Source organism: Falco rusticolus, chromosome 4 (genome assembly GCF_015220075.1).
Source record: "Falco rusticolus isolate bFalRus1 chromosome 4, bFalRus1.pri, whole genome shotgun sequence".
NCBI classification, from domain to species: domain Eukaryota; kingdom Metazoa; phylum Chordata; class Aves; order Falconiformes; family Falconidae; genus Falco; species Falco rusticolus.
The window spans coordinates 56,033,710-56,055,359 of NC_051190.1; the positions used below are offsets into that span (position 1 = coordinate 56,033,710).

Below are 21,650 nucleotides of genomic sequence, written 5' to 3' on the forward strand. Positions count from 1 at the left end.
AGGATGTGAACTATCCAAATAGATTTTTTTTCAGATGAGATCTCTATACATGCCTATTGCCATCGTAATAAGCTATGAGTCACTGTTACACTGAACTATTACACTATTATTGTAAACTCATGTCATTAGAATCTGCTAATGTGAACCACTAACCTCGCCTGGCCTCAGCTTACCTGGGTTCAAGAAGATATTGGCCGTTTATAAGGATAAGAACAATATTCCCTCACAAATCTTATTCCCAGATAGCAAGAAGTGAACAAAACCTTATTCAATCCTATCTTTCTATTCCTAGGGTTTCTCTTCTCATTGCCTTTTAAGAGAATTCATGTTGCTTCACTGTAATGTCACACAAGATGTTTTATTTCTTCAAAGTTTGCCAGCTGTAAACTGGGCCCATGCACTCCCAGATGACAGAGTACCCATGCTGTACCACCTTGAGAGAAGCAATGTTTCCTCCAAAAGCTGCTTTCTGTGTTCAGTCCTGCCATGGCCATCCCTCAGGAGATTTAAGTACCCAGGGACACTTGGGCCTTCCCTGCTGCAACAGGATCTTCTCTGGCATTGCTAAACTGATTTCTGTCAGGAGTTATGTGCTGACTGAATATTTTTCTAGGAGAGTTTTGTGTAACAATAAAGAGTCCAAAATGGTCTTGAATACACACACAAAGCTTTGCGTAATGGAACCAACAGTCCTTGGCCACCCTGCACCAACTGCAAAAGAGGAGTCAGGCCAGGTGTACCTGCTTGTCTGTCAGGGTCTGGATGCTTGCATCAGGCTTATTTTGCGCTTTCAGCAATGAGTGAAAAGGCTCTGAAACACATTCTCAACCCCTCTGTCCTGCTCAGCTGCTTAGAAATGCTTCATAATGGAGATTTACCCTCCACAGAAAAGGCCAGTGGGAAAACTTTTCTGTCCTTAGAAGCTTTGACATTCCCAGGGCGAAAGGAGGTGTGGGCATGTGAAGTGTCTTTCATCAGCTTCTGTAAAGACAAAGCAGTATGAAGAAAGCATTATTGTAAACCAGAGCAGATCAAGAGCTGATTACTAAACTCTGGTTCAGGTATGTGGTAATCAAGATCTTGTTATAATTATTTTCTAAACCTAGCACTGATTTTATATTAGATTTGAAGGAGGCAGCAGCTATAGTTTGTTACAGAGAGGGTTAACTGGCTTTCAGTTTGTACACTAAAAAATCATAAACTTAGAAGAAAAGAGTAAAAAGAAAAAACATGTCTTGATCCTAAGCTCTTCACTTGTTCCCTGGAGCTTAAAATCAGGGGATATTTTCAGTGGAGGAAGTAAGAGAACAGCACAACATTTCTGTTGAGGGGCAGTGGTGATGGGATAAGAAGTGTGTTTGCAGAGCGAAAGCTGGTTTCAGTAAACATGCTGTGAGAACCAGAATTCACCTGTTAAAACCGGGCCTTCAGCTACTTGACTTCAAAGTGACCTCAAAGGTGAATTTAAATGACTTAGCACGCCTGCACTCAATGACGGGGCGGAGATACATGGTAGTACACAGGATCACTTACAAAAACCTGCTGGTGTGGTTTAGACTGGCATTTGGCTTATGTTTTGAAAACAACTGTTATTAAAAACTTACCCCAGTTGGAGGGTTTTAAATCACTCCTCCTTCCTCCATGGCATGGTCCTTGCCTTATTTCTCAAAACCCAAAGTAAAGCTGCCAGGAGAAATCCCCAGAGATAAAGTCAGCTGGAGAGGAAATTGCCTTGTACTTTGTTAAATAATCAGCTGCTGTTTGATAGAGTAAGGTCCCTTCAATAAATCTGGAAGTGTTTCCATAAAGCAAGAATAGCGGGCAAATTTTGCAGTGAAACAAGGGCAGGCATTCCACTTGCCGACATGCGCTTGGCCCTATTCTAAATGCAATAAGACAGGCATTGTTGGGCTCCCCCTCGCTTTAGCAAACCATGGCCGTACCAAGCAGTTCAATAAGCACATTAACTGCTATTGCTGGCAAGAATCATGGTAGCTAATGCATAGTCACTTACAAACAGCAGTTTATGATGCCTTAAAAAGCCTTTAACTAGAAACGCAGCAACAAATGCCATGGCCTCAAACACTACTGAACTGTGTCAGCAAATGCTTCTGTGTGGCTGTTCCAAAAAAGCAACTTTGCCTTGAACTATAACAAGAAGAAAATTATTCTATGTGAATAGAAAGATGAAATCTGCAGTGCCTCAATATGCAAACTAGAGTTTAGACTAGTTTTGTACAACCCAAGTGTAAGTGAAGTTTATGTTCACACTAGCGATGATGATAAAATATATCAACCGTCAAGGATCCTTTACAGGCACTAAAGCTAGTATCATCTGTGTACTGAGGATTAGAATCACCAATCTATGTATTAAACATCAGTTCTATGATAGCCAATATTACATGAATGGGGAAAAAAAAGGGTAAAGAGCTGGACAGCACCCAGTAATCAGCAGTTGGCCCACAAAGGCAGGAAACCATGTACCTTATAAGAATGAAAGCATTTTGTGCATGGATCGTGTGCCTGTTGTGCTTGCAGGTGCCAGAAGAAAGCCTTTACTTTGCAGCAAAATCAATGGGAGGAGGGCACCGCCTGCTCTAATCACTGTGGTGTTTTCCTGGAAGTCAAAAATCAGGGGAAACCCAGCTCTGAGACTTTCTCAGATTGCAGCCTTCCTACTTGAAAGACATTTGGATTTTTTCCACTTCTCAGTCTCCTGTAAAGCCTGGTCCACAGCGGAAGTGGATGCATGAGGAAACTGCTTTTCCACTTCAGATTTCTACTAAAACTTCTTATTATTACAACAAACCACTGGATTCAGCAGCACTACTTCATAGGCTGTTTTATAAATACAGGCATCACCTCTGCCCTGATGAGCTTACAACCTACACAAACTAGACAAAATAAAGCAAATTGGGAAGAGTAGCATAAGCAGAATATTAACAATGAAAAAGGAGAAGATGCTGCTTGGAGATCTGAAGTGGACTAAGGATTAAGACCTTTGTGGAAACTCCATTTTTTCATCCCTCAACAGATGCAGGTTAAACCAACATGCTGAATGAATGAATGCAACAGCAATGCCTGTCTTTTGAGGGCCCCAAAATGCTGATTTCATTTAAAAAATAATACAAAATTTGTGGGACCTGGATTCTATGTGAATGAGAGATTTTGGCTTAAAAATGTGGAAGTGCATTTTTCATGGCAGAGCTGGAAAACTAAAATACAGCATTCATCTGTGTATGTTCATGTGGCTGCTGGTGGTCTTGTCAGTGCACTTGTTAAATTTTAATTTAGATCAAAGTCTGTGCTAATTCTTAAAGAACAAGGCTCATTGTGGACCTAATCCTGCCCTACTGATCTAAATCAATAGAGTTTTAGCATTGTCCTCAGGGGGAGGATTTTTGGTCCAAAATAAGAGAATTAAAAATATGGTTCTGATTTAAAAAACACTGTGGTAAAATTAAGCATATATAAGTCTTTCTTTGTTGTTGATGCCTGGCTCAGATCCATTTTTAAAATGCTGTTAGCTATCAGAAATATGACGCTGGCTACCCAAGTGCATGCTCTGGGGTAAAACCTGTTTTTAATTGCTGTATAAACTCCTTTTATAACATGGTTATAAGATCACAGAGACAGTTCTGAGCAGTAATTAAAGCATATTTAGCAAATATTAAAAATCGCTCAGCAGAGGAATGTTTAACACAGACAAGCAGGAAAAACAAACAGCTTTTCAGTTGAAAGCTCTGCCTTATGACAGAGACCATCGTTGTTCAGTGCCTGCAGCGCAGCAAGCGAGATGGGACTGTGGGCCTCTTGCTTCTGTAGGACAAAAAAAAAAAAAAAAAAAAAAAAAAAAAGAGTAGGAGGAGGGAGTTAGTGTCCTGTGTTAGGTAGCACAAGTGAAATACTGGACTCAGAACTCAGAGGATGCATTTGGCAGGGTACACTGGCCCTCTACAAAGCCTAGTTCATCAGAGGCATCTCAGGAATTTGTCCTAATAAGCTAAAAATATGTATAACTGATGTTCTTTGAGTCACAGTAGTGCCTGACATTGAGCTACAAGAAGAATAGTGACTGACAAAGAGGAATGAAACCTGATGAAGAGCTTCCCAGTCAGCTTTCCTGATGGTTACTATCGTGCTGGGTGACAGTGAGAGATGCACCATTTCATCTCTTTTTATGTTGGAAAAAACGATCAGATCCCCAAACTGCAAACACTTTAACAGCATCCCTCATGGGTTCATGGTACCAGTTAGCCTCACATTCCTTACTCTTTTAATCGGATTTCCTCCCCTCCCCTGACCACCCGATGTACTTCTGAATGCATCCAAATCAACAAAGCTCCAGCTACAAACTTGTGGGCTGTGACCCATAGGATAAGGGTGTTGGACATACCCCAGGAGTGTTGAATTTACAGTGTGGAGCAAGCAGAAGCATTCAGCAGCTGGGAAACCGGAGAATTGCTCATCTTCAGAGGCAGTGAGGAGAAAACCCGACCTCCCGATCCCTCCATACCCATCATAACCCCGGGAACTATTTTTAAACACGGAATGTGGATCCCTGAAGCGCCTGGGCTGGGCTCCACACCTGCTCACCACAGGGCCGTGGTCAGTAGGGAAACGGAGACGGGTGGCAGTGGTTTGGCCCTCTTCGCCTCGGGATTAAAACGTCCCTCCTGGACCAAATCCACACGAGGCTGCGCCATCGCTTTCCACCCTTCTGTCCGGTGGGTTCCAATGTGTCCAGCGCACATTCCATGGCTGCCACAGCGGCCAGCCGTCACCACGTTTGGGAGAAGGGCTGCTGGCACACCGCGCCCGGGGCCACTTGCCTCCCGCCGGGCTGGGACACCCCTCACGGCAGGCGCAGCCCCGGCCGCCTCTTCCCGCCGCTCCCCGGCCTTCGCTCCCGGCCCCAACCGCAGGCCTCTCAGGCGAAGGGACCCTGGAGAAGGACACGATGCGACTGACAAGTTACCCCGCCAATGGGTGCTGCGGGTTCAGCCGTTGGCAGCCAATTGCAGCCCGCAAAAGGTCTTAGGCCAGCAGCACCTCCCGCCTCCTGGCTGAGGGAGGGGAAGATGTGGGCAGCCGCCATCTTGTGTGTGGCATCCCCGCCCTTCCCTTTCCCTTCCTTAAGGGCTCTCCCTTTAGCCGTCCTGCTTTCGGCAGCGCTCCGTACCGACCCATCCCCCAAGACCGGTGACGGCAGTCAAATAAACTGTGGTGGTGTGGCGGCGGCGGCGGCGGCGGCGCGCCACGCTCAAGATGGCGGCGGGCGGCGCCCTGCGGTGGCGGGCGGGGCGTGCGCGCGGCGGCGTGCGCGGGTGACGTCAGGGCGCTCTGGGCATGGGCAGGTGGAGGGAGCAGGCAAAGTTTGGCCGGTGGTAGCGGCAGGCGGCGGCGGAGGCGGCGGGGCTGCGGGTGCCGCTGCCGGCGGGGTCTTGGCTGGGGGTCGGGGCAGCCGGGCCGCACGGGGCAGCGCAGCGCCTCTCCGCTCCCTCGCTCCTGCGTGGCACTCCCCCTCGCGGTGCGGAGGGCGGGCGGGCGGCGGGCGCGGCGCGGCCATGGCCGAGGACCCCAGCGCGCTGCCCTGGTCCATCAACAAGGATGACTACGAGCTGCAGGAGGTTATCGGTGAGCGGCCGGCGCGGCGGGATGGGACGGGGGCGCCCGGCCCCCACCCGCTGTCTGTGCGCACGGCGGGGCGGGTGGGGGGTGCGGGGCGCCCCCTCGCTGAGGGGCGTGTGTGTGTCCCTCCGCCGAGGGCACCGTGGGCAGCCTGGCCCCCCTCAGCTGGGGGGTACTGTCACCCCACCCCCACCCCTCCCCGCTGAGTGGGTTGATACGTGTGTGTGTGGGGAGGCTGTGCGGGGCTCTGCCCCCTGTCCCAGGGGTGTGAGGGTCCAAGAGGCCGCTTGACAGAGGGGGGGTCTGCCCCTTTTCGCGAGGGAGGTATGTGCTCGGGGTGTCTGCCCCCCTCCCCGGTCCAGGGGGGGTGCGTGCGGGTCGTGTCCCCCCGCCGTGGGGGGTGCGTGGTCAGGGAGGGGCTGGGGGCCCCCGCGGCTGCAGCCTGGCCGGAGGTGCGGGGGTTGCGGGGTCTCCCCTCCTCACGCGTGTGCGGGACCCGCAGCGGCGGGTGCGGGTCTGCCCCGTCCCCAGCAGAGGCTTGGGGTAGCTGGGGGGCACCCCCTGGCAGGGGGCTCATCTCCAGCCTCTGCCGGCCCTGTCTGGGGGGGGGGGGGGCGGCGCGGGTACCCTCACGCCGGGCACGGAGCGGGATGGGGGTCCGCGCTGTGGGGGCTCCTCTGTGCCCGTCACCGGGCGGGTTCGATGCGGTGGGCGTGAGGTGGTCTGCAGGAGCCAACTCCGCTGCTGACGTGGGCTCTCCCTTTCTGGGGCACCCCCATTCATTTCGGGGGACGACTCCTCTCAGCACTTCGGGAGCCCCGTGTTGCTTTGGTCCGCGCAGGGGACGGAGGGTTTTGTAGTGGCACCGAACAAGCCTTTTATCCTGGGTTTTTGCTGCTGCTGTGCATTTTCATTCATTGTCCTCACAGGTCGAGGCCCCAGCCCTTGCTCTCTCCATTAAATGATTTATTTTTTTTTTCCCCCTTCTCACTCTCTCTTGACTTCAAACTGCACAGTTACCAAAGGCCTCCCGCTGTACTGATTTATTGGCTGTCTCAACCATTTTGTTGGGGTGTGTGTTAGAGGGATATACTGCTCTAGGGCGAGTATGTGACACATCTGAGGTGGTGCCACAGGTGACTCTAAGGTCAGTGCCTCCCGTCTCGCTCTCCGGAGGCACGAAATAAAGCAGGAGGCGGCAGGGCAGGCTCCTGGCCAAAGGCTTTTAGGAAGGAGGTTAATTTTTAGAGTAATCTTTGTGGAGTGCTCTTATTTGAAGTTTATAAATGATGTAGCGCTATCGTGCCCAGGCCTCCCATCCCTGCCTCGTGGGGAGACTTGTTTTCTGTTAAGGAGGGTGGGAGAGTTTGTGAAAATGCTCTTTTAAGAGATTAAATTCTTGGCATTGTTTAAAAGTAGGAAGGAACTAAAGCTGGGGGGTGGTGGTGGAAATCCTTGTTGGAAATTCCTATTGCTCTGTGGGATCAGGCTTTGTCCTCTCCCTTTGCTCGGTGGGAGCTGCAGTGCTTTAGGAAGGTAACAAACTCCCTGTAAAGACAGGAAGGTGTAATCTTACAGATCAACCTTTTAAACCGCCTTTGGAAAATGTGCCCTGGGGAGGATGATGTTCAGCCTCTTTGAGAAGCAGGAGATAAAGGTGCAGGGAGGAAGGGGCAGAACGTGCCACCCCTTTCCCGGGGAAAGGGAACTGGATCTCTGTGTGTAAGAAATTAATTTTTTTTTCTTTCTTTACATTTGAAAGTCTGCAAAGGGGTTCTTTGGTAGCACAAAGCAAGGATTTGAGCTTGAGTACCCAAAGATGGGAGCGAATGGACAATCTGCCTCTTTGTAGCAGGGTGGGATGGGAACAAAAGGGAATGTAAATGCACTTCTGCTCTTAGGAGAACTTGCTGCTGGAGATGCACATCCTATAGCCTCAAAGTATTAGAAGGAGCACAGAGATGTGTCATTGTCTCATGTTAACTGACAACTTGGGGAGAAATCAGAAGTATTTTAATTTCTTTCTCTTCCCTGTCCTTCTGTAAACCGAGGTTCTGGATGTCGCCTGCTCACTGAGAGATTGTGTTGGCATTGTGGTGTGTCATGGAGTGTAGACTGAAACGTGTATATTGGAAACATATGGTTTCTCTTTTTAACTTTCCCATCCCCCGCCGCCGCCGCCCCCCTCCCAAACATCGGTGTGTCTGCTAGTGTCCTGGATGAATATTTGATGTAGGTTTCTTAGCACATGTATGATTTGTGGGACAAAATGTCACTCATTTAACTGGACTGCCTTACCTCCTGCTTCATGTCTCCTGCAAACCTCAAGGGTTTTTTTGGTTGTATTTTTTTTTTCTTGAGCTCTCTTTACTTCTGTAAAGCTGTAAAAGTCTATCAGCGGCGAACAAAGAGACGTCCTGGTGTGGAAGGAGATGAACCTTGCACCCGTGCTTTTAAAGGATTTAACTTGTTTCCTGATGAAAACTGTTGCTCTTTAAATTCAGAGTCCACTATTCAGTAGATTGCCAGCTCAGCTATTTTTTCCACACCAGAATAAAGGAAATCCATGTGTAGTTTCATTCCTTAATTTGTATTGGTTTTGCCTGAAAATAGCCATATGTGGCTTCTATTTGACATGGGTGGCTCCATACCGTTTCAGTGCAGGAACTGAAAGAGCAAGTTTTCTACCTGCAAGGAGAACTTCTCCTGTAAAACTGCCTTCCTGGTTCTGGCTAATACTAAAACAAAAAAGGATTACTCAGCACTGGGGGTGACTCATACCATTATAAAGGTATGGATTAATGCTGGTGTTTATTGTGCTTGGTTAGTGTTAATAACTGCTGAGTAAGCCTCCTTAGGCTTAAATAATTTCCAGTACACTGAATCAAGGAACCTTGCTCAGGATCAGAACCTGACTTTCATGTCAAAAAGGAGGTGGGATAGAGGAAGCAATTTTATAAAGTATTTCTATGAAATGTACCTCCAGAGTAGCGATAGTCTTTGCAGGTGAGCACCGCCTATGGGGACATCTAAATTTTCACCTAAAAAGAAAAATGTAGTGTGTGCTGGTAGTTGTGGAGGTGGTCTTCTAAGCGTGGATTGCATATAAATCATTGCAGTTGTCTTTTTGAAGCCTGAAAAAAAAAATTGACCTTATGCTGCTTGTGCTGATCAGATACTTGCACATGTAGGTTCCCTTGAATCTCATAATTCCTGTTGGAAATGCTGGTAGCAGTAAAGTTGGTTGGAACTGGGTCATCCTCATTTTGCTACTTTTTTGGAAAGATGGGAACCCTGCTGGCTGTGGCTGTTTGATTTAGGAGCATCCTCTTTGCTGTGAACGGTCTGTGCCAGAAACAGAAGATAAATTAGAGGTGGGAGTACTCCCTTGCTCTTTTCCTGTGCCCTTTTTCCCCTGACAGATTCCTTCGTAGCGATGAGGACAGTGCAGGCTGCATGAACAGATGTGGTGGGAGTTTCTTATCCCATCAGAAATCAAGCTTAAATTGAAAATTGAAGTTACCGTTTACTGAGTGATTAGTTTTTTTAATGACTGCAGTTCATGTAGCTTTTTGAGTTGGGCTTTGCCTGTGAATGCCATCTTTTGGAGTTGAATATTCAGATTTCCAGCCATCTTCTTTCCAAGCTCTATGTGTGAGCATATGTACACCTGTGTGGGAGAAATTTGTCTTTTGCAGGTATAGAGGAACTTGTTAAAGCTAAGATTTCTGCTTCCCCAAATTGTATCAAAATGTCTGTGGTCACCCATCCACCCATCTTGTGCTTGAGCAGTTATCTCATGTACTGAAAAAGCACTGCCATTGAAAAAGAACAGCCTTTAAGTACTCACCAGGTACCATCAAAGTTTTTGGGTGTAAAAACCAGGCTGAAATGGGATGCTCTTGTCCAATGATAACATTGCAGTCTTTTTTTGGTTTATTTATTTATTTTTTTAAAGCGTGGTGTTGATCTTTACCTGTGAGTCTTATGTGCTAGCTGCAGCCTGTTTCATTTGCCTAACTATTTAAAACCCATTCAAGAAAAATGTTACACTCTATAAAACATAACTGCTTGGGAACTAAATTGAGTGTTTAGACTTCAGTCTTGGTGCCATATGTTTTGTTTTAGCATTTCCTCACGAATTCCCACTCCTCCCCCCAGCCTAGCTAAACAAACTTGATTCCTGCATGGTATTCCCAATATTCAGGCTGGTTAATTCATTTGAAGACTTCCTTTGTGTGCTCACTTGTAAGCTTTTTCCACTTAAAGTTGATAGAAAAGCCTTTTTGTTATTTTGTACTGTGTTAAAACTTACATAAAATTAACATTGAGCAAATGTAGATCTGTTTAAAAAGTTTTTTTTGTAGTCATTTGTATTACTTGGTCTGCTTGGGCACTGGAGTGGGTGATGCTCAGTACCACAATTTCTCAGCTGCTTGGACATAGACAAAGATACCTTCTCGTGTATTCTTGAATGCAACTGAATAGCCAGGTTACTTCTGCATCCAGCATACCTTTCCTTTGAGTACTTGGCACATCTCATTTCTGTAAGACCTTTGATACTATCGCCCTACTAGAATAGGGCTAAATTGAGGTGATCTTCACCTCTTGGGAAGTGAAAGCAAAAAGTGTTTAGTTGTGTGTGTGTCTTTGTTTAGTGTTTCTGTTGTTCTCTGATAGGAAGGAAGATAAAATGCGCAGGGAAGCAGACTGAGGACATTCAAAGCAAAGCAGTGGTGAGAGGCTGGCTGGGAAGAATACATCCTTGTTATCAAAGTGGCATGGCTGCTTGCCTGCTGATTTCAGGGGAGGGCAGAGATGGTTCCCGCTGCTTTCAGCTACTCTGGGGTATTAACAGGAAAAAAAAATCCCAAAACATATGGGATGTTTCATGTGGAAGTAGTTCATGCTTTCCTGTGGTTGGTTTCTATGTGGCAGTTGCTTCCAGTACTTCTAGGTTCGTGCACTGATTAATGCTTTAACACTTTCATTTCTCAAGGATACCATTTAAATAGTTTCAATTCAATGCAATTATTTTGGCTGGTGCTGGGAAATTTGAATGTGCTCTGCTTCTGATGCACACCTGAGGGGTGTATGTGCTGGCTGACAAATGCATGCCTGGGAGGCTTCTTCCTTCTGCAGATGAAGAAATCTTGGAGAGAATCAGCTCTTCCCCAGAACGTTAGTCTGTTTAAACTTGGCAGGATCTATTTTATTTCTGAGTGTTAGCAGCTTGCCCACCAAGTCAGCGTGTAGAGATGTAATCTTTTAATAAAAGTTGGAGCTATTTAAAATGATGGGCAATAACACTGGTTCTTATTGCTGATTGTGTTAGTGAATTGTGAAAAACAGCATTTTGGTCAAATTTTCTTGGAAGATGTCCCCTAAAATGCATGACATCCATCGTAAATCTCTGTAGCAGTAAATTTAGCTGTGGACATGCTAATGGAGCACTTGTAAACTTGGTGTTACTAAAATTTCTTAATAGGGAGAGACAGACTTGAGAGCTTTGTGGGTGTAGAAGAATAGCTGTTGGAGCAGTGGAATTTGGCATTGCAAAGTCTTTGAAATATCAGGATCCTGGGACTTTCCAGATGAATTTAGCCTATTACCCTGCGTTCCCTTTAGAATCAAACAACTGAGATGCAGATGTGAAGAACTTGGCTCTCAAAGTTGCTGCAGTTTCCTGTGACTTCACCTAAGGGAGTTCAGCCTTGACATTTCTAAAAAAACATGAAACGCCATCTATCTTTCTGGCAGTCATGTGGGAAATTCTTGAAGGCAGGGTTAGGTCCCTGTGGCTGACAGGCAGTCCAGACTCTTTACCAGAAGGTCATTGCTCCTGGTCTATGAGAGGAGATGTGGTGCCTCTGTGCAAAATAATGCATATGCTAATAAAGGGAGCCATACTAAGAACAAAATCATACTTGTTTGACTTGAGTAAGACAAGATCACTGTAAGAAATGGTGTAGTACAGCTAAATGACAACAGGGGTACAAGTACCTGACTAGGTCCATGATATCGCTTCAGTACTTCTCATGTTCCTCTTGTGTATAAATACAAGCGAAGCAACTGACCTTGGTGTGGGATTTTGTCAACTCTAAGTTTGAGCCCTTAGGTTGTCTGGGTGTGTTGTTTGCCTTGAAACACTGCTTGTGCCTGAGGTTCTCATATTAATCATCACAGCCTGCATATTCCTTGTTTTTTAACCAGATTATGTGGTCTCATCATGTAGTACAAGCAGGCAGGGATTTGTGGTGATCCAAAAGCAAAAAAGAAAAATCCAGTATTGCTTTTCACACCTACTCATTAGCTACAACATCCAGCAACTTACCCCCCCCCCCCCCCCCCCCAAGTCCTTTCTTTTACCACTTCTCAAGGTTCTTAACACAGTGACACATATCAGGTAACAACGATCTTTAAGTAGAAATTACTCTTTTCAAATTAACACAATAGCACGATTTTGCTTGCAATTGAGAGAAATTCCACCCTGAAAAAAAATACTTGGTTGTGTATCAACCTCTACCAATAACACACCTTGCAAAGATTTCTTAGACCTCTTTGTTTCTGCACACTGGGAATTCTGAAGGGGACAGCTATCTTCAAGTCTTAAAGGCTTCACAAGTTGCATTGTGAATGGAGTACAGAGTAAATTCAGAGCAGTGATTCACTTTCTCACCAAATCACCAAATTAGCTGCATCTTCCTTCCACTTCGCATCCATGAAAGTTTTATACAGCTTGTACTGCATGCTTGTGAAACAACACTTTGAAACTCTTACAAGTCAGTTGAATTAAAATGCACTTTTGAGGGAATATAGAAAAGCTCTTCTGAAGGAGGTTTTAATCTCTTGCCAAATTTCAATTTTTTTTTCTCTATCCATTTTGTCTTGAGAGCTACTGTCTTGGGGGTGGGGGAGAGAGAAAAATTTCTTGGTTTATTTCATTTCACTATTTCATGCTAAACTGACTTTATAGCATTCTCCCAAATGGATATTTCCTTCAGGCAGGAAATAAGCCTATGTAAATTCATCCTGGAGAGAAAAGGTACGAGCAGCTGTTAAGGGATAGTGTTGAGTTGAAGTACTTCAGTGATTGTCCCTTACTGTAGTAAATTCTCCTTGGGTTTTGCCAAATTTTTACCGCTTTATAGTCATGAATGGTAATTTAAGCACAGACTTCACTGTTTTTACTGCTAGCACCTTGCTATTAATAAAGCTGTGTGGGAGGATGCTCTGTTTCCTTTTCATCCATCCATGGAATTGTTAATTAAGTTAAAACTGCAGAGTGAAATTTTGACCTTGGAGTACTCCACCTTGCTTCTGGTGAGATCTGACTGAGCTTGTGGCTTGGTCCTGTGGTATCCTCTGCTAGCTTACTGTGTGGAAGAAGTTAAGTTGCCTTTTGTCTTAGAGCAGAGGTAATTGACAAATTTTGCAGCTCATTAGAGGGGAGAGTGTTGTCAAGTAGGAAAATGATTGAAAATACTAGTTGTGAAATTGTATTGATGTGCAGGACGAGCGATTATTGCATCTTGTGGCAATTCAACATGTTTTGTAAAACTGAAATTTTCCTAAATGTTGGATGAAAGCTCTGTAGTTGCTGCTGTACAGTTTGTGAATTTTCATTTTTGATTCATTCTAAGTCAGGTTCTTGCTAATTTCTGATCTTCAGGGGATTTTGAGTCCATTTTATTGGGTTTCAGGGTGCATTCCAGCCCTTCTGAAAAGGAAGCTTTGAAAATGGTGCAGAGCGTAGTGGAAAACGCCATTTGAAAAAGTGAGAAAGCAAGTTAATAGCTGTGGGATGAGAGCACTTACAGACTTTTTCTTAAGAAAATTAGCTGGCCGTGCTTAGAACTGAAAACTGTTGAGGTAAGTGGGGGAGCTGGAACAGCAGTGAGGCATTTCAGGCCATCTCCAGCTTCAGGCAGGCAACACAATGTTAGGTTATCTTGGTGGCTTAAAAACTCATAAATTGAAGACAATGCTTCTTGTCACGAGGTAAACACCTTTCCTGCAAAATCCCCAGGGATGGATTTCATTATGTCAATTTTCAGAACAGAAATGGAAAGCTACTGTTACTTGTTTTGATGAGATGCAGAGCCAGAAAGGACTGTTAGAGTCATGGAGTCCAGTTCCCTGCTATAGCTGATGCCAAATTGTATAATCCCTATACCAAATTAATGAATGCTTGCGTTTGAAATGGTGCATGGGGGAATTACAGGCACACGTTCTATTAAATGCTCAGACTTCCTTGTGACCCTGTCATCGCTGTATGAAACAGCTGCTTAATGAATTCCCTATGACAGTGGGAAGTAACAATGCCTTCTCTTATGTAGCATGTGTCTATAGCTCAGTGGGTTTTTTTGGTGGTTTTTTTTTTTTTTTTTTTTTACACTGCTTGCTTTACATTCAGGCTGTAATCTGCAAGGATACTTCCCAGTGAAGGCATGGAAGAGCTGCAGCTTGGTGTTCGTGCTGTCTCCAAACCTTAAAATATGTTGACTACAAACATCTCTGACTTGTGATTCCTTAAGATCTGCCAGTGGAAAAGAGTCCTTTGGAAACTTGATGGGTTATATGGCCTCACCTGTAAGAACTTTATGTCCTGGGCCACTTCTTTATGAACTTCTTTCCGTTTCTCACCTTGTGAGGTAGAGCACCAAGCAAGTTGAAAGCTGAGGCTGTAAATTCCATCCCTTCACTAAAGTAAAAATTGTCATTGAGGATGCCATGTGGTGTCTAATAAATAACTTGTTATTAACAGCTAAGAAATACCTTGGTATTGACTTCCAGCAAACTGTACTTCACTGAAAAAAGCATCTTGAGCATGAGCTGTTTTCCTGTTGAACAACTCACCAATGCAAATCTTTATTTGAACAGCTGAGAGGCTGGTGGACTAGGAGCCTGAATGTAGTTACTTGTTCGGATCCTAAGGCTCAGGGTGGTTCTCATTACTCTTGGTTAAAGAATGTAATTTTTAACCAGTGGGCTAATCTTGTGTGCTGAACACACTAATAGATGCAGAAAAGACTTACTAGATCAAGCTATTCCCTGAAAAGAAGGGATGATACCCTTTAAGAGAGGACTTATGAGATATTTTAGGTAAATAAGCTTTTAAGTAACCACTGTACTATCAGATATCTGCACTGTATGCAGACAGATTGTTCTGTTTAGTGGAATCCTGGCCAAATAAAATATCTTCTACAGTTGACAATTACATTTGAGACAGAGTTCAGAGATAAAGGTTGGGAGGGAGGAAAGGAGAGCGCTGGCTTGGCTACCGTACCAGGGCTGTGTGTTGAGCCTTGGTAATACCTGATGACAGCCAGTATGATATTTACATTGCTGCATATACCATAAAGACAACTGACAGAGGGAAGGTTAAATCTTTTCCAGTAATATTGCGGTGTTTGGAAATGAGATGTTTGAGCCTGCTTTCCATTGTGTAGAATTAACACTGCATAGCACCAGTGCCCTTTAAATTAGCCAGAGATGTTGGCATGAAATCAAATAAATATAATTGGTTTCAAACTGAAAATCTAATTTAGGCATGCTAATAGCATCTTAAGTAAATGTGGCAGGTCATGCAGGACTTGTGTAACTGGCCCTTGGAGCTTATTGTAGTTACTGCCATGGGGCAAACTGTCTCAAAGGTGTTCCCCAAATCACCTGGGCACCTTGTGCAACTTGAGGGTGTTTGTGTTTTCTGGTGAGGTCCTGGTCTCTTCCCTGCAGACCGTCAGTAGTGTTTCTATCCTTTTCTGGAGGTGGGCTTCAGGTTAAATCATACCAGCTTAAGGGTATGATGGGGATGGATGCGAGTTTGCACTAATTGGGGATATCCGAGGGGCTGCAGGAGATTAGGCATACAGTCAACAGCAGCACCCTCTCTTCCATGCTTTGGTGTTTGCAGTGGAAAGGTTGGGGAGACTATCAGATGAGCTGATACTCGTCCCTGTTAATCCTTCTTTCTGCTGATACCATCTGTGACCAGTGGATTTTTTTTTTGCCGTTGTTTTTTTTCTCCTTGTTCTTGTTCTAGTGTAGGGTCTGATGGTTGGGCAGCTGTAGCTGTTTGCTGTGTCCAGCACTGCTTGCTGGTCGGGAGGCAGCTGAAAAGCCTGGCTCAGCTGCATGCACTGTAAACTGGTGACTGTAGGTGAAGCAGTTAATTGGTGAAATCAAATGGCAAAGTGACCTGGTGACAATTTTGTTTTGCTGACATGCTTTGCATGACCACCCTTATTCCTTACCCTCTGTTACAGTCCTGGCTTGTGTTACATTGACAGGCTGACAGTTTTCTCTCCGAAGCTGTCTCTTCTGTGCTTAGTGTGTACGGATCCTAACCTGAATGTTTGCTGAAGGTGGGAAAACAGATGATGTTTTTCTGTGTTCAGGGCCTAAGAGATATTGAAAGAGTTTTGAGAGAACAATGCAATGTGGGGTGGGGTGAAAATTTCCATAAGACTCCCCTTCCTTTCTGCAGAAACTTTGGCATTGAGTTGTGCAGTTTATAGTAGTTAGATCTCTCCACAGCATAGAAATCAGCCATTTATTTATAATGTAGAGTTTGAGGGGGCCATGGGGAGATGTACCCAGCCATGGCTATTGCCCGTCAGTTGCTGGTGGCTCTGAAAATTGTACTAGATTTCTTACAAGTGACTGGAGATGGGTTTGTAGTCGTCCTTTTGAATTTAAGAACTGAATTAAAGACCTGGGCAATAAGTGTGCAGTACTGAGTGTTTCTGTATTGATGGACCACTGGAGGGGAAGCATGTTTGAACAAGTGCTGGCAGCGTTGTATGAGCTTTGCTGGTTTATCGCTCTCCACTGTACATGGAGCATTTAGGAGTCTTGAGAAAGACATTGTCTTACATGGGCAGAAACCTCTGAGCTCTGAACAATGTGTGGTTTTCAGTGGTATTGTCAACAGTGAGAGCTCTCATCAAGATGGTGAATAATTCACTGTCGGCAAGTTTATGTGCAGTTCAAATATTTTGGCTATATTTGTCAGGGTTTAACCCCAGCTGGCAACTAAGCCTCACTCAGCCACTTGTTCACTCCGGTGGGATGGTGGAGAGAATTGGAAGTGAGAAAACTTATAGGTTGAGATAAAAAGTTTAATAGAGTAAAGCAGAATCCATGCAAGCGAAGCAAAACAAAGAATTCATTCACCACGTCCAATTAGCAGGCAGGTGTTCAGCCATCCTCAGGTGCAGGGCTCCATCATGCATAACAGTTATGTGGGAAGACAAATGCCATCACTCTGAATGCCCCCCTGTCCCCTTCCTGCTTTCCCCCCCAGCTTTATGTGCTGAGCGTGATGTTGTATGTCATGGAATATCCCTTTGGTCAGTGGGGGCCAGCTGTCCCGGCCATGTCCCCGGCCAGCACTGGTGGGGTGGGGTGAGGAGCAGAAAAGCCTTCTGCTTTGTGTGAGGCTGCTGGGCAATAACAAAAAGATCTTTGCATTGTCAACACTGTTTTCAGCATAAATCAAAAACAGTCTCATACTAACTACTATGAAGAAAAGTAACTATCCCACCCAAAACTAGCACAGTATTTCTAACTGGATAGCTGAGTTTCAGAAATCTGCTTCGCCTTATGTTCTGAAATTCTTTGAACATGCTCTATTAATGCTGGAATATTAGTTGTCTGCTGGACACTGCTCAATCGTTTCACGTTAGTACCTGCAAAGTTTCTCAGGCTTTGGGGAGGACATGTAATTGAATCAATGTAAAATTCCTTGTGTGTGAGTACTGTTTGAAATAAGTGGCCTCACAACTTGCACAGAATTGCAAAGTACTTGAGCTCCAGCTATACTGGAATAAATGATTAGAGGTCATTATGAAGACATACACCTGCAATTTAAATGAAACAAACAGGATTTCACAACTATTAACTGTGCTTTTTCCCATTCTTCCTTCCAATTCTTTCATTACAAGGTCTAGACTGTAGTCATCAGATGTGCTGGTGAGACATAGAAGTCATTTGTGTTTCAGTCTTAATTCTGTGCCTGGACATATTACCTCCCAATTATTACCCATTCTTAATGTGTTGTCCAGCAGATGCTCTATGTCTTAATGTATGTACAGTCACCTTTGGCTTGAACCCAGCTAAATGTCTGCAGCACTTGGCTGTGCTCAAGGTGAGCCTGGAAGGGGAATAAATGTGCTGCATTCGATGATGTGAGTTATGCCTTATTGAAGGCAGGGTGATATTTTGACATTGACCACGTGGAAATGTAAAGCTTTAGAATAATTTATTTAAAACAGGCTTGAGCTATTCTTTTTAAAGCCTTTTCCTCAGAAATATGAGGGTAGCTACTCTCTTGTGAATGTGAGAGTTAAACTATTATGCCTGCCTGTAGAACTGCTGCACACATATAATGCAGGTGTCTTCATGTATAGTGTGTACTTACATTGTAATATATAGTCAGTGGGCGTTGCTGGTTTTCCTCCGCTCTCCCTTACAGGGTTTAAAATTGGCTTCCTCAACTGTTCAATTAAAAGTGCTGTCGCTTTCTGGCTTTGCTTACACTTCTTTTATAGTAGATGATTTATTTCCTCCCTGCACTGTATTATCCTCTTCTCTACTCAGTATCTTTTCTGTCTCTGCTGTAGATCAAATACTGCATGACGAGTTGAGAGAAGGTGCACCAAGTTACACCGGGCCACTTACTACCTCTACCAGGGTTTTAAATGTGGTATTGCTGTCTTGCGCTGTGGATGTGTCATCCTTCAGCTTGCAGAGAAATAAATGTAAAGCCCTGGTTCTTCTCTCTGTGGGAAATACTATTCATAGTAAATGTGTATCAGGACTGGGTGGTGGAAAGGTGTCTGGGAGTGAGTGTGACTGTGTTGGTGCAACTCCGGGAGCTTCCTGGGTGTGTGTCATCACTCAGTGCCTTGCTGTGGGAGGGAAACTCAGCTTGCTGTTGTGATTTTGTAGCTTTTTTTTGTCATCTTGGTCATTAATTGTTCTGCTACTGCTTTAGTTTCCAACAGGTTTTCCAATGAGACACAGAACAAAACCGAATGAGTTCTCCCTTACTGGTTTTGCTGTTCCTCACAGTGTTTTAACAACAGTATTCAGAGTTGGCATGCTGTTTGGGTTTGCTCTGAGCAGTGCTAAAGCACCCGAGTGATCTTTCTGCTGATGCAGGGCTGTAACTTCATTTCTAGCATTAACATTTACAACACTCTTTCTGCAGTACTGTGCTGAGTAGGTGATGCTTTCCTGTGAAAGCGTTTCTCCTCACCGTGGGTGCACAGATATTTTTGTCCCCTCTGTGGCAGTACTAGGAATGTGTCTGAGTCCCGTTATGAATTCCCATTGGGTTTATTGATGCTATTTGTTACTGTCAGTGTGGATTGCATCTTCTGTTTTGTAGCAGGAATTTGACGTGTAGTAGGTGGTAGCTTGAAGAACTATGACTGCATTCAAGAACTATTAACGTTGTGTTACTTCCCTCTTCCTGAATCATGGGGCTTGTGCCAGGAAGACTTTTGACATCCAGTGGACTCTTCTTACCAGGTCCTGCCTGGGGAAAGGATTATTCTCACCCCATATGCGGCTGGCTACAAATTTAAGAGGAGGCTTTTTTGCTAGCTTCTTTTTAGAAGAGGCTCGTTCTTTGTGAGGGGACTCTTCTCTCACCAGAAGGCTCAAATGATGTGGAGAAAATAGAGGCATAACTTTGCCTTCACAGCAAATGGACCAAACAATGCAAGACCAGTCTGAGTTTGCAATCTGGTACTTAATTTCTGGTTTAATTAGATCTGTATCTGCCCTATACTCTGTAAGAATGCCTAAGAAATTCTATTCCCAGTCTTGTAGCTTCTTGTTTTATTACTGTATTGTCCTTGGAACGAGTAACGGCAGAGCAGGGCTCCCACAGCTCTTTGGCATGAAGCTGTCAAAGAGTTGAAGCATCCGGAGATGGAGGTTCCTGTCCCTGTGCCTGCAGTGGCAGGGGTGAATACTGAGTCTGTGTTATAAAGCATTAAAGGTCTCCTGGGCTTTGGGTGTCCTGTCTGTGTGACCTGGAGTAAGGACCATTAACGTCACATCCTTGGCCGGGAGACCTTAGTGTGTGTGTGATTCCATGGCAGGATCTTCTGCTCATTGTTGTAGATGTGTAATTCCGTAAAACAGATATGGAGTGAAGCAAACTGTCTACTTCTCCTGATGTTTCTGCAGCTAATCACAGCAGGGTGGTTTCTTTGGTTGGTGTAACCAGCAGGGTGTAAGACAAACCCTTTGAGAGGCCGTGCCAGAGCCCACAGGACAGGGTTCTGAGTTTTTATCTGTTTTTACTTGTAACTGGATACCTGGAGCCCGAAAGGCATTGCTTGGTCCAGAGCAGCCTTGCAGGGAAGTGTTTTGTGTGCATTGTTCGTAAGAGGAAAACCCGGGGGCACAATTATAAACAGAGCCTGCGTCACAAGTGGCTTTCTGGCACTGTGCTCCAGATAGTGGAGGATGGATTCCAGATCTCGCTTAAAAATAGAGAGCTTGTGTGTGTACTGGGGAATGGTGAAAGGAGAGGGCAGGGTTGTGCAGAGGTGTTCAGCTGAGCATGGTCTAATGCTGGAGGAGACTTGGGAACATGACTTGTGGAGGCAGGCTGGGAGAGCTGGATTTCTTCACTGTTAGAGGAATAAGCTAAAGGGGGGATGTTGTCCTCAGCCATGTAGTGGGAGGTCACAGAAGAGATGAAGGTGGACTCTACAGAGGTGCACAGTGAAAGGCCATAGCTGAGAGCAATGCTGGGAAATCTGATAAGGTACTGAGCTGAAAAAACTTTCATTTTACTCTGGGAGGATGAGTGTATTTCCTCACTGGAGGGGATTTGATACCATGTTCAGACTGATGCTCCAAGACTATTATGGAGGATATTCCTGGTTGAAACAGCTTTGTGAGCAACTGAATTACCTTGAAGTGAAATTTTCACATCTCCCAGGTTACCTAAAACTCTGTTTGCAGTAGTGGGATGGATTTGAAGCTTGGACAACACTGTTTTGTGAGCACCCTTTCTATGTAGCTGCTTTTAATTGTCATTGCATCTAGTGAGGGAATGTTCTAGAGCCAGGATTTGATGTTTGTCTTGTGACCATTTGGCATGACTGTTCCCATTGCTTAAGCACATCTCTCTGCCAAAAGGACCTCTGGCTTCAATTGCATTTGCCTGGGAGGAGGCACCAGTACAATTCATCCCAGTGTTACTGGGAGAGCTGCAATGCCCTTGTGGTGGCAAATACTCAGTTGTCTTTGGAGACTGTGTATATGGACATGCTGTGTCCTCATGTCAGTCCCTTGTATTTCCGTACCTCCAAATAGCCTTGAAATCATTGGCTTCCATTAACTTTAACAGAGATCTTGGAGGGTTTTTCTTTTTCTTTCCTTTTTTTTTTTTTTTTTTTAAAACCAAGCTTCACATAAGTTATGTGGCAGTAAGTGACTTTAGAAGAGATGGTGTCCAGGCTCCCTCTGTGGGGAGTTTGTCTCAGCTTAGGGAGAGGTTCAAGCTGGAGCTCTGGATGCTGAAGATACAGGGAGCATAGATCTGGGGTGCCAGAGGAGATAACTTGGAAAAATGAAGCTTCAGTAACCGAGTGCTTGGGGAGTTTTTAGTTTGGGTTGTTTTCATCCTTTCAGAGGTTGGTTTTATTTCAGAAAGAACGGTTTAATCATAGAAACATGAAAGAAGCAAAGGTTAGAAAGGGTAAGTTTTCCTCCTTAGGCAGTGTTTCCTAAAGTAGGTCATGACCCTCTTATGCAGGAATTTGCAACTGCTATCCTAAGGGTTGGAACTGTATCAGAGAGGCTAGAGAGGTGAAAGCAGGGGGTGTTAAGCAGATCCTAATACCCACTTGGGGTCTCTTTCCTCCCCCCTCCCAGCCCTAAACAAAATGATCTCCTGCTTTTCAGGAATTAAACAGCAAGCATTTGGCTGTGCCCAGTTTTCATTGTTTTGCTAAGCTGTTATGCTGGAAGAGATTAACTAGGGAGTG

At 44.9% G+C, this 21,650-nt stretch overlaps 1 protein-coding gene and 1 long non-coding RNA gene across 5 annotated transcripts in view; one reads left to right on the forward strand and one right to left on the reverse strand.

The window, feature by feature from the left end:
• Positions 1-337: 337 nt before the first annotated feature.
• LOC119145790 lies at positions 338-4,986 on the reverse strand. Of its 4 annotated transcripts, none has more exons than XR_005103528.1 (4): positions 4,597-4,986; positions 2,485-3,819; positions 1,605-1,683; positions 338-981 (listed from the first exon to the last, which is right to left on the reverse strand). It is a non-coding gene; the product is annotated as an uncharacterized LOC119145790 (long non-coding RNA). The 4 variants fall into 4 exon arrangements; XR_005103530.1 differs by having other exon boundaries at positions 4,589-4,986; XR_005103527.1 differs by having other exon boundaries at positions 4,397-4,986.
• A 379-nt stretch (positions 4,987-5,365) lies between these two features.
• The window catches only part of LOC119145928 (serine/threonine-protein kinase OSR1-like), a 33,709-nt gene continuing 17,424 nt past the window's right edge, over positions 5,366-21,650 (forward strand). Inside the window, exon 1 of the mRNA XM_037382753.1 lies at positions 5,366-5,637. Within this exon, the coding sequence (XP_037238650.1) occupies positions 5,568-5,637 (70 nt within the window). The 5' untranslated portion in view covers positions 5,366-5,567. The remainder of the gene's footprint in view (positions 5,638-21,650) is intronic.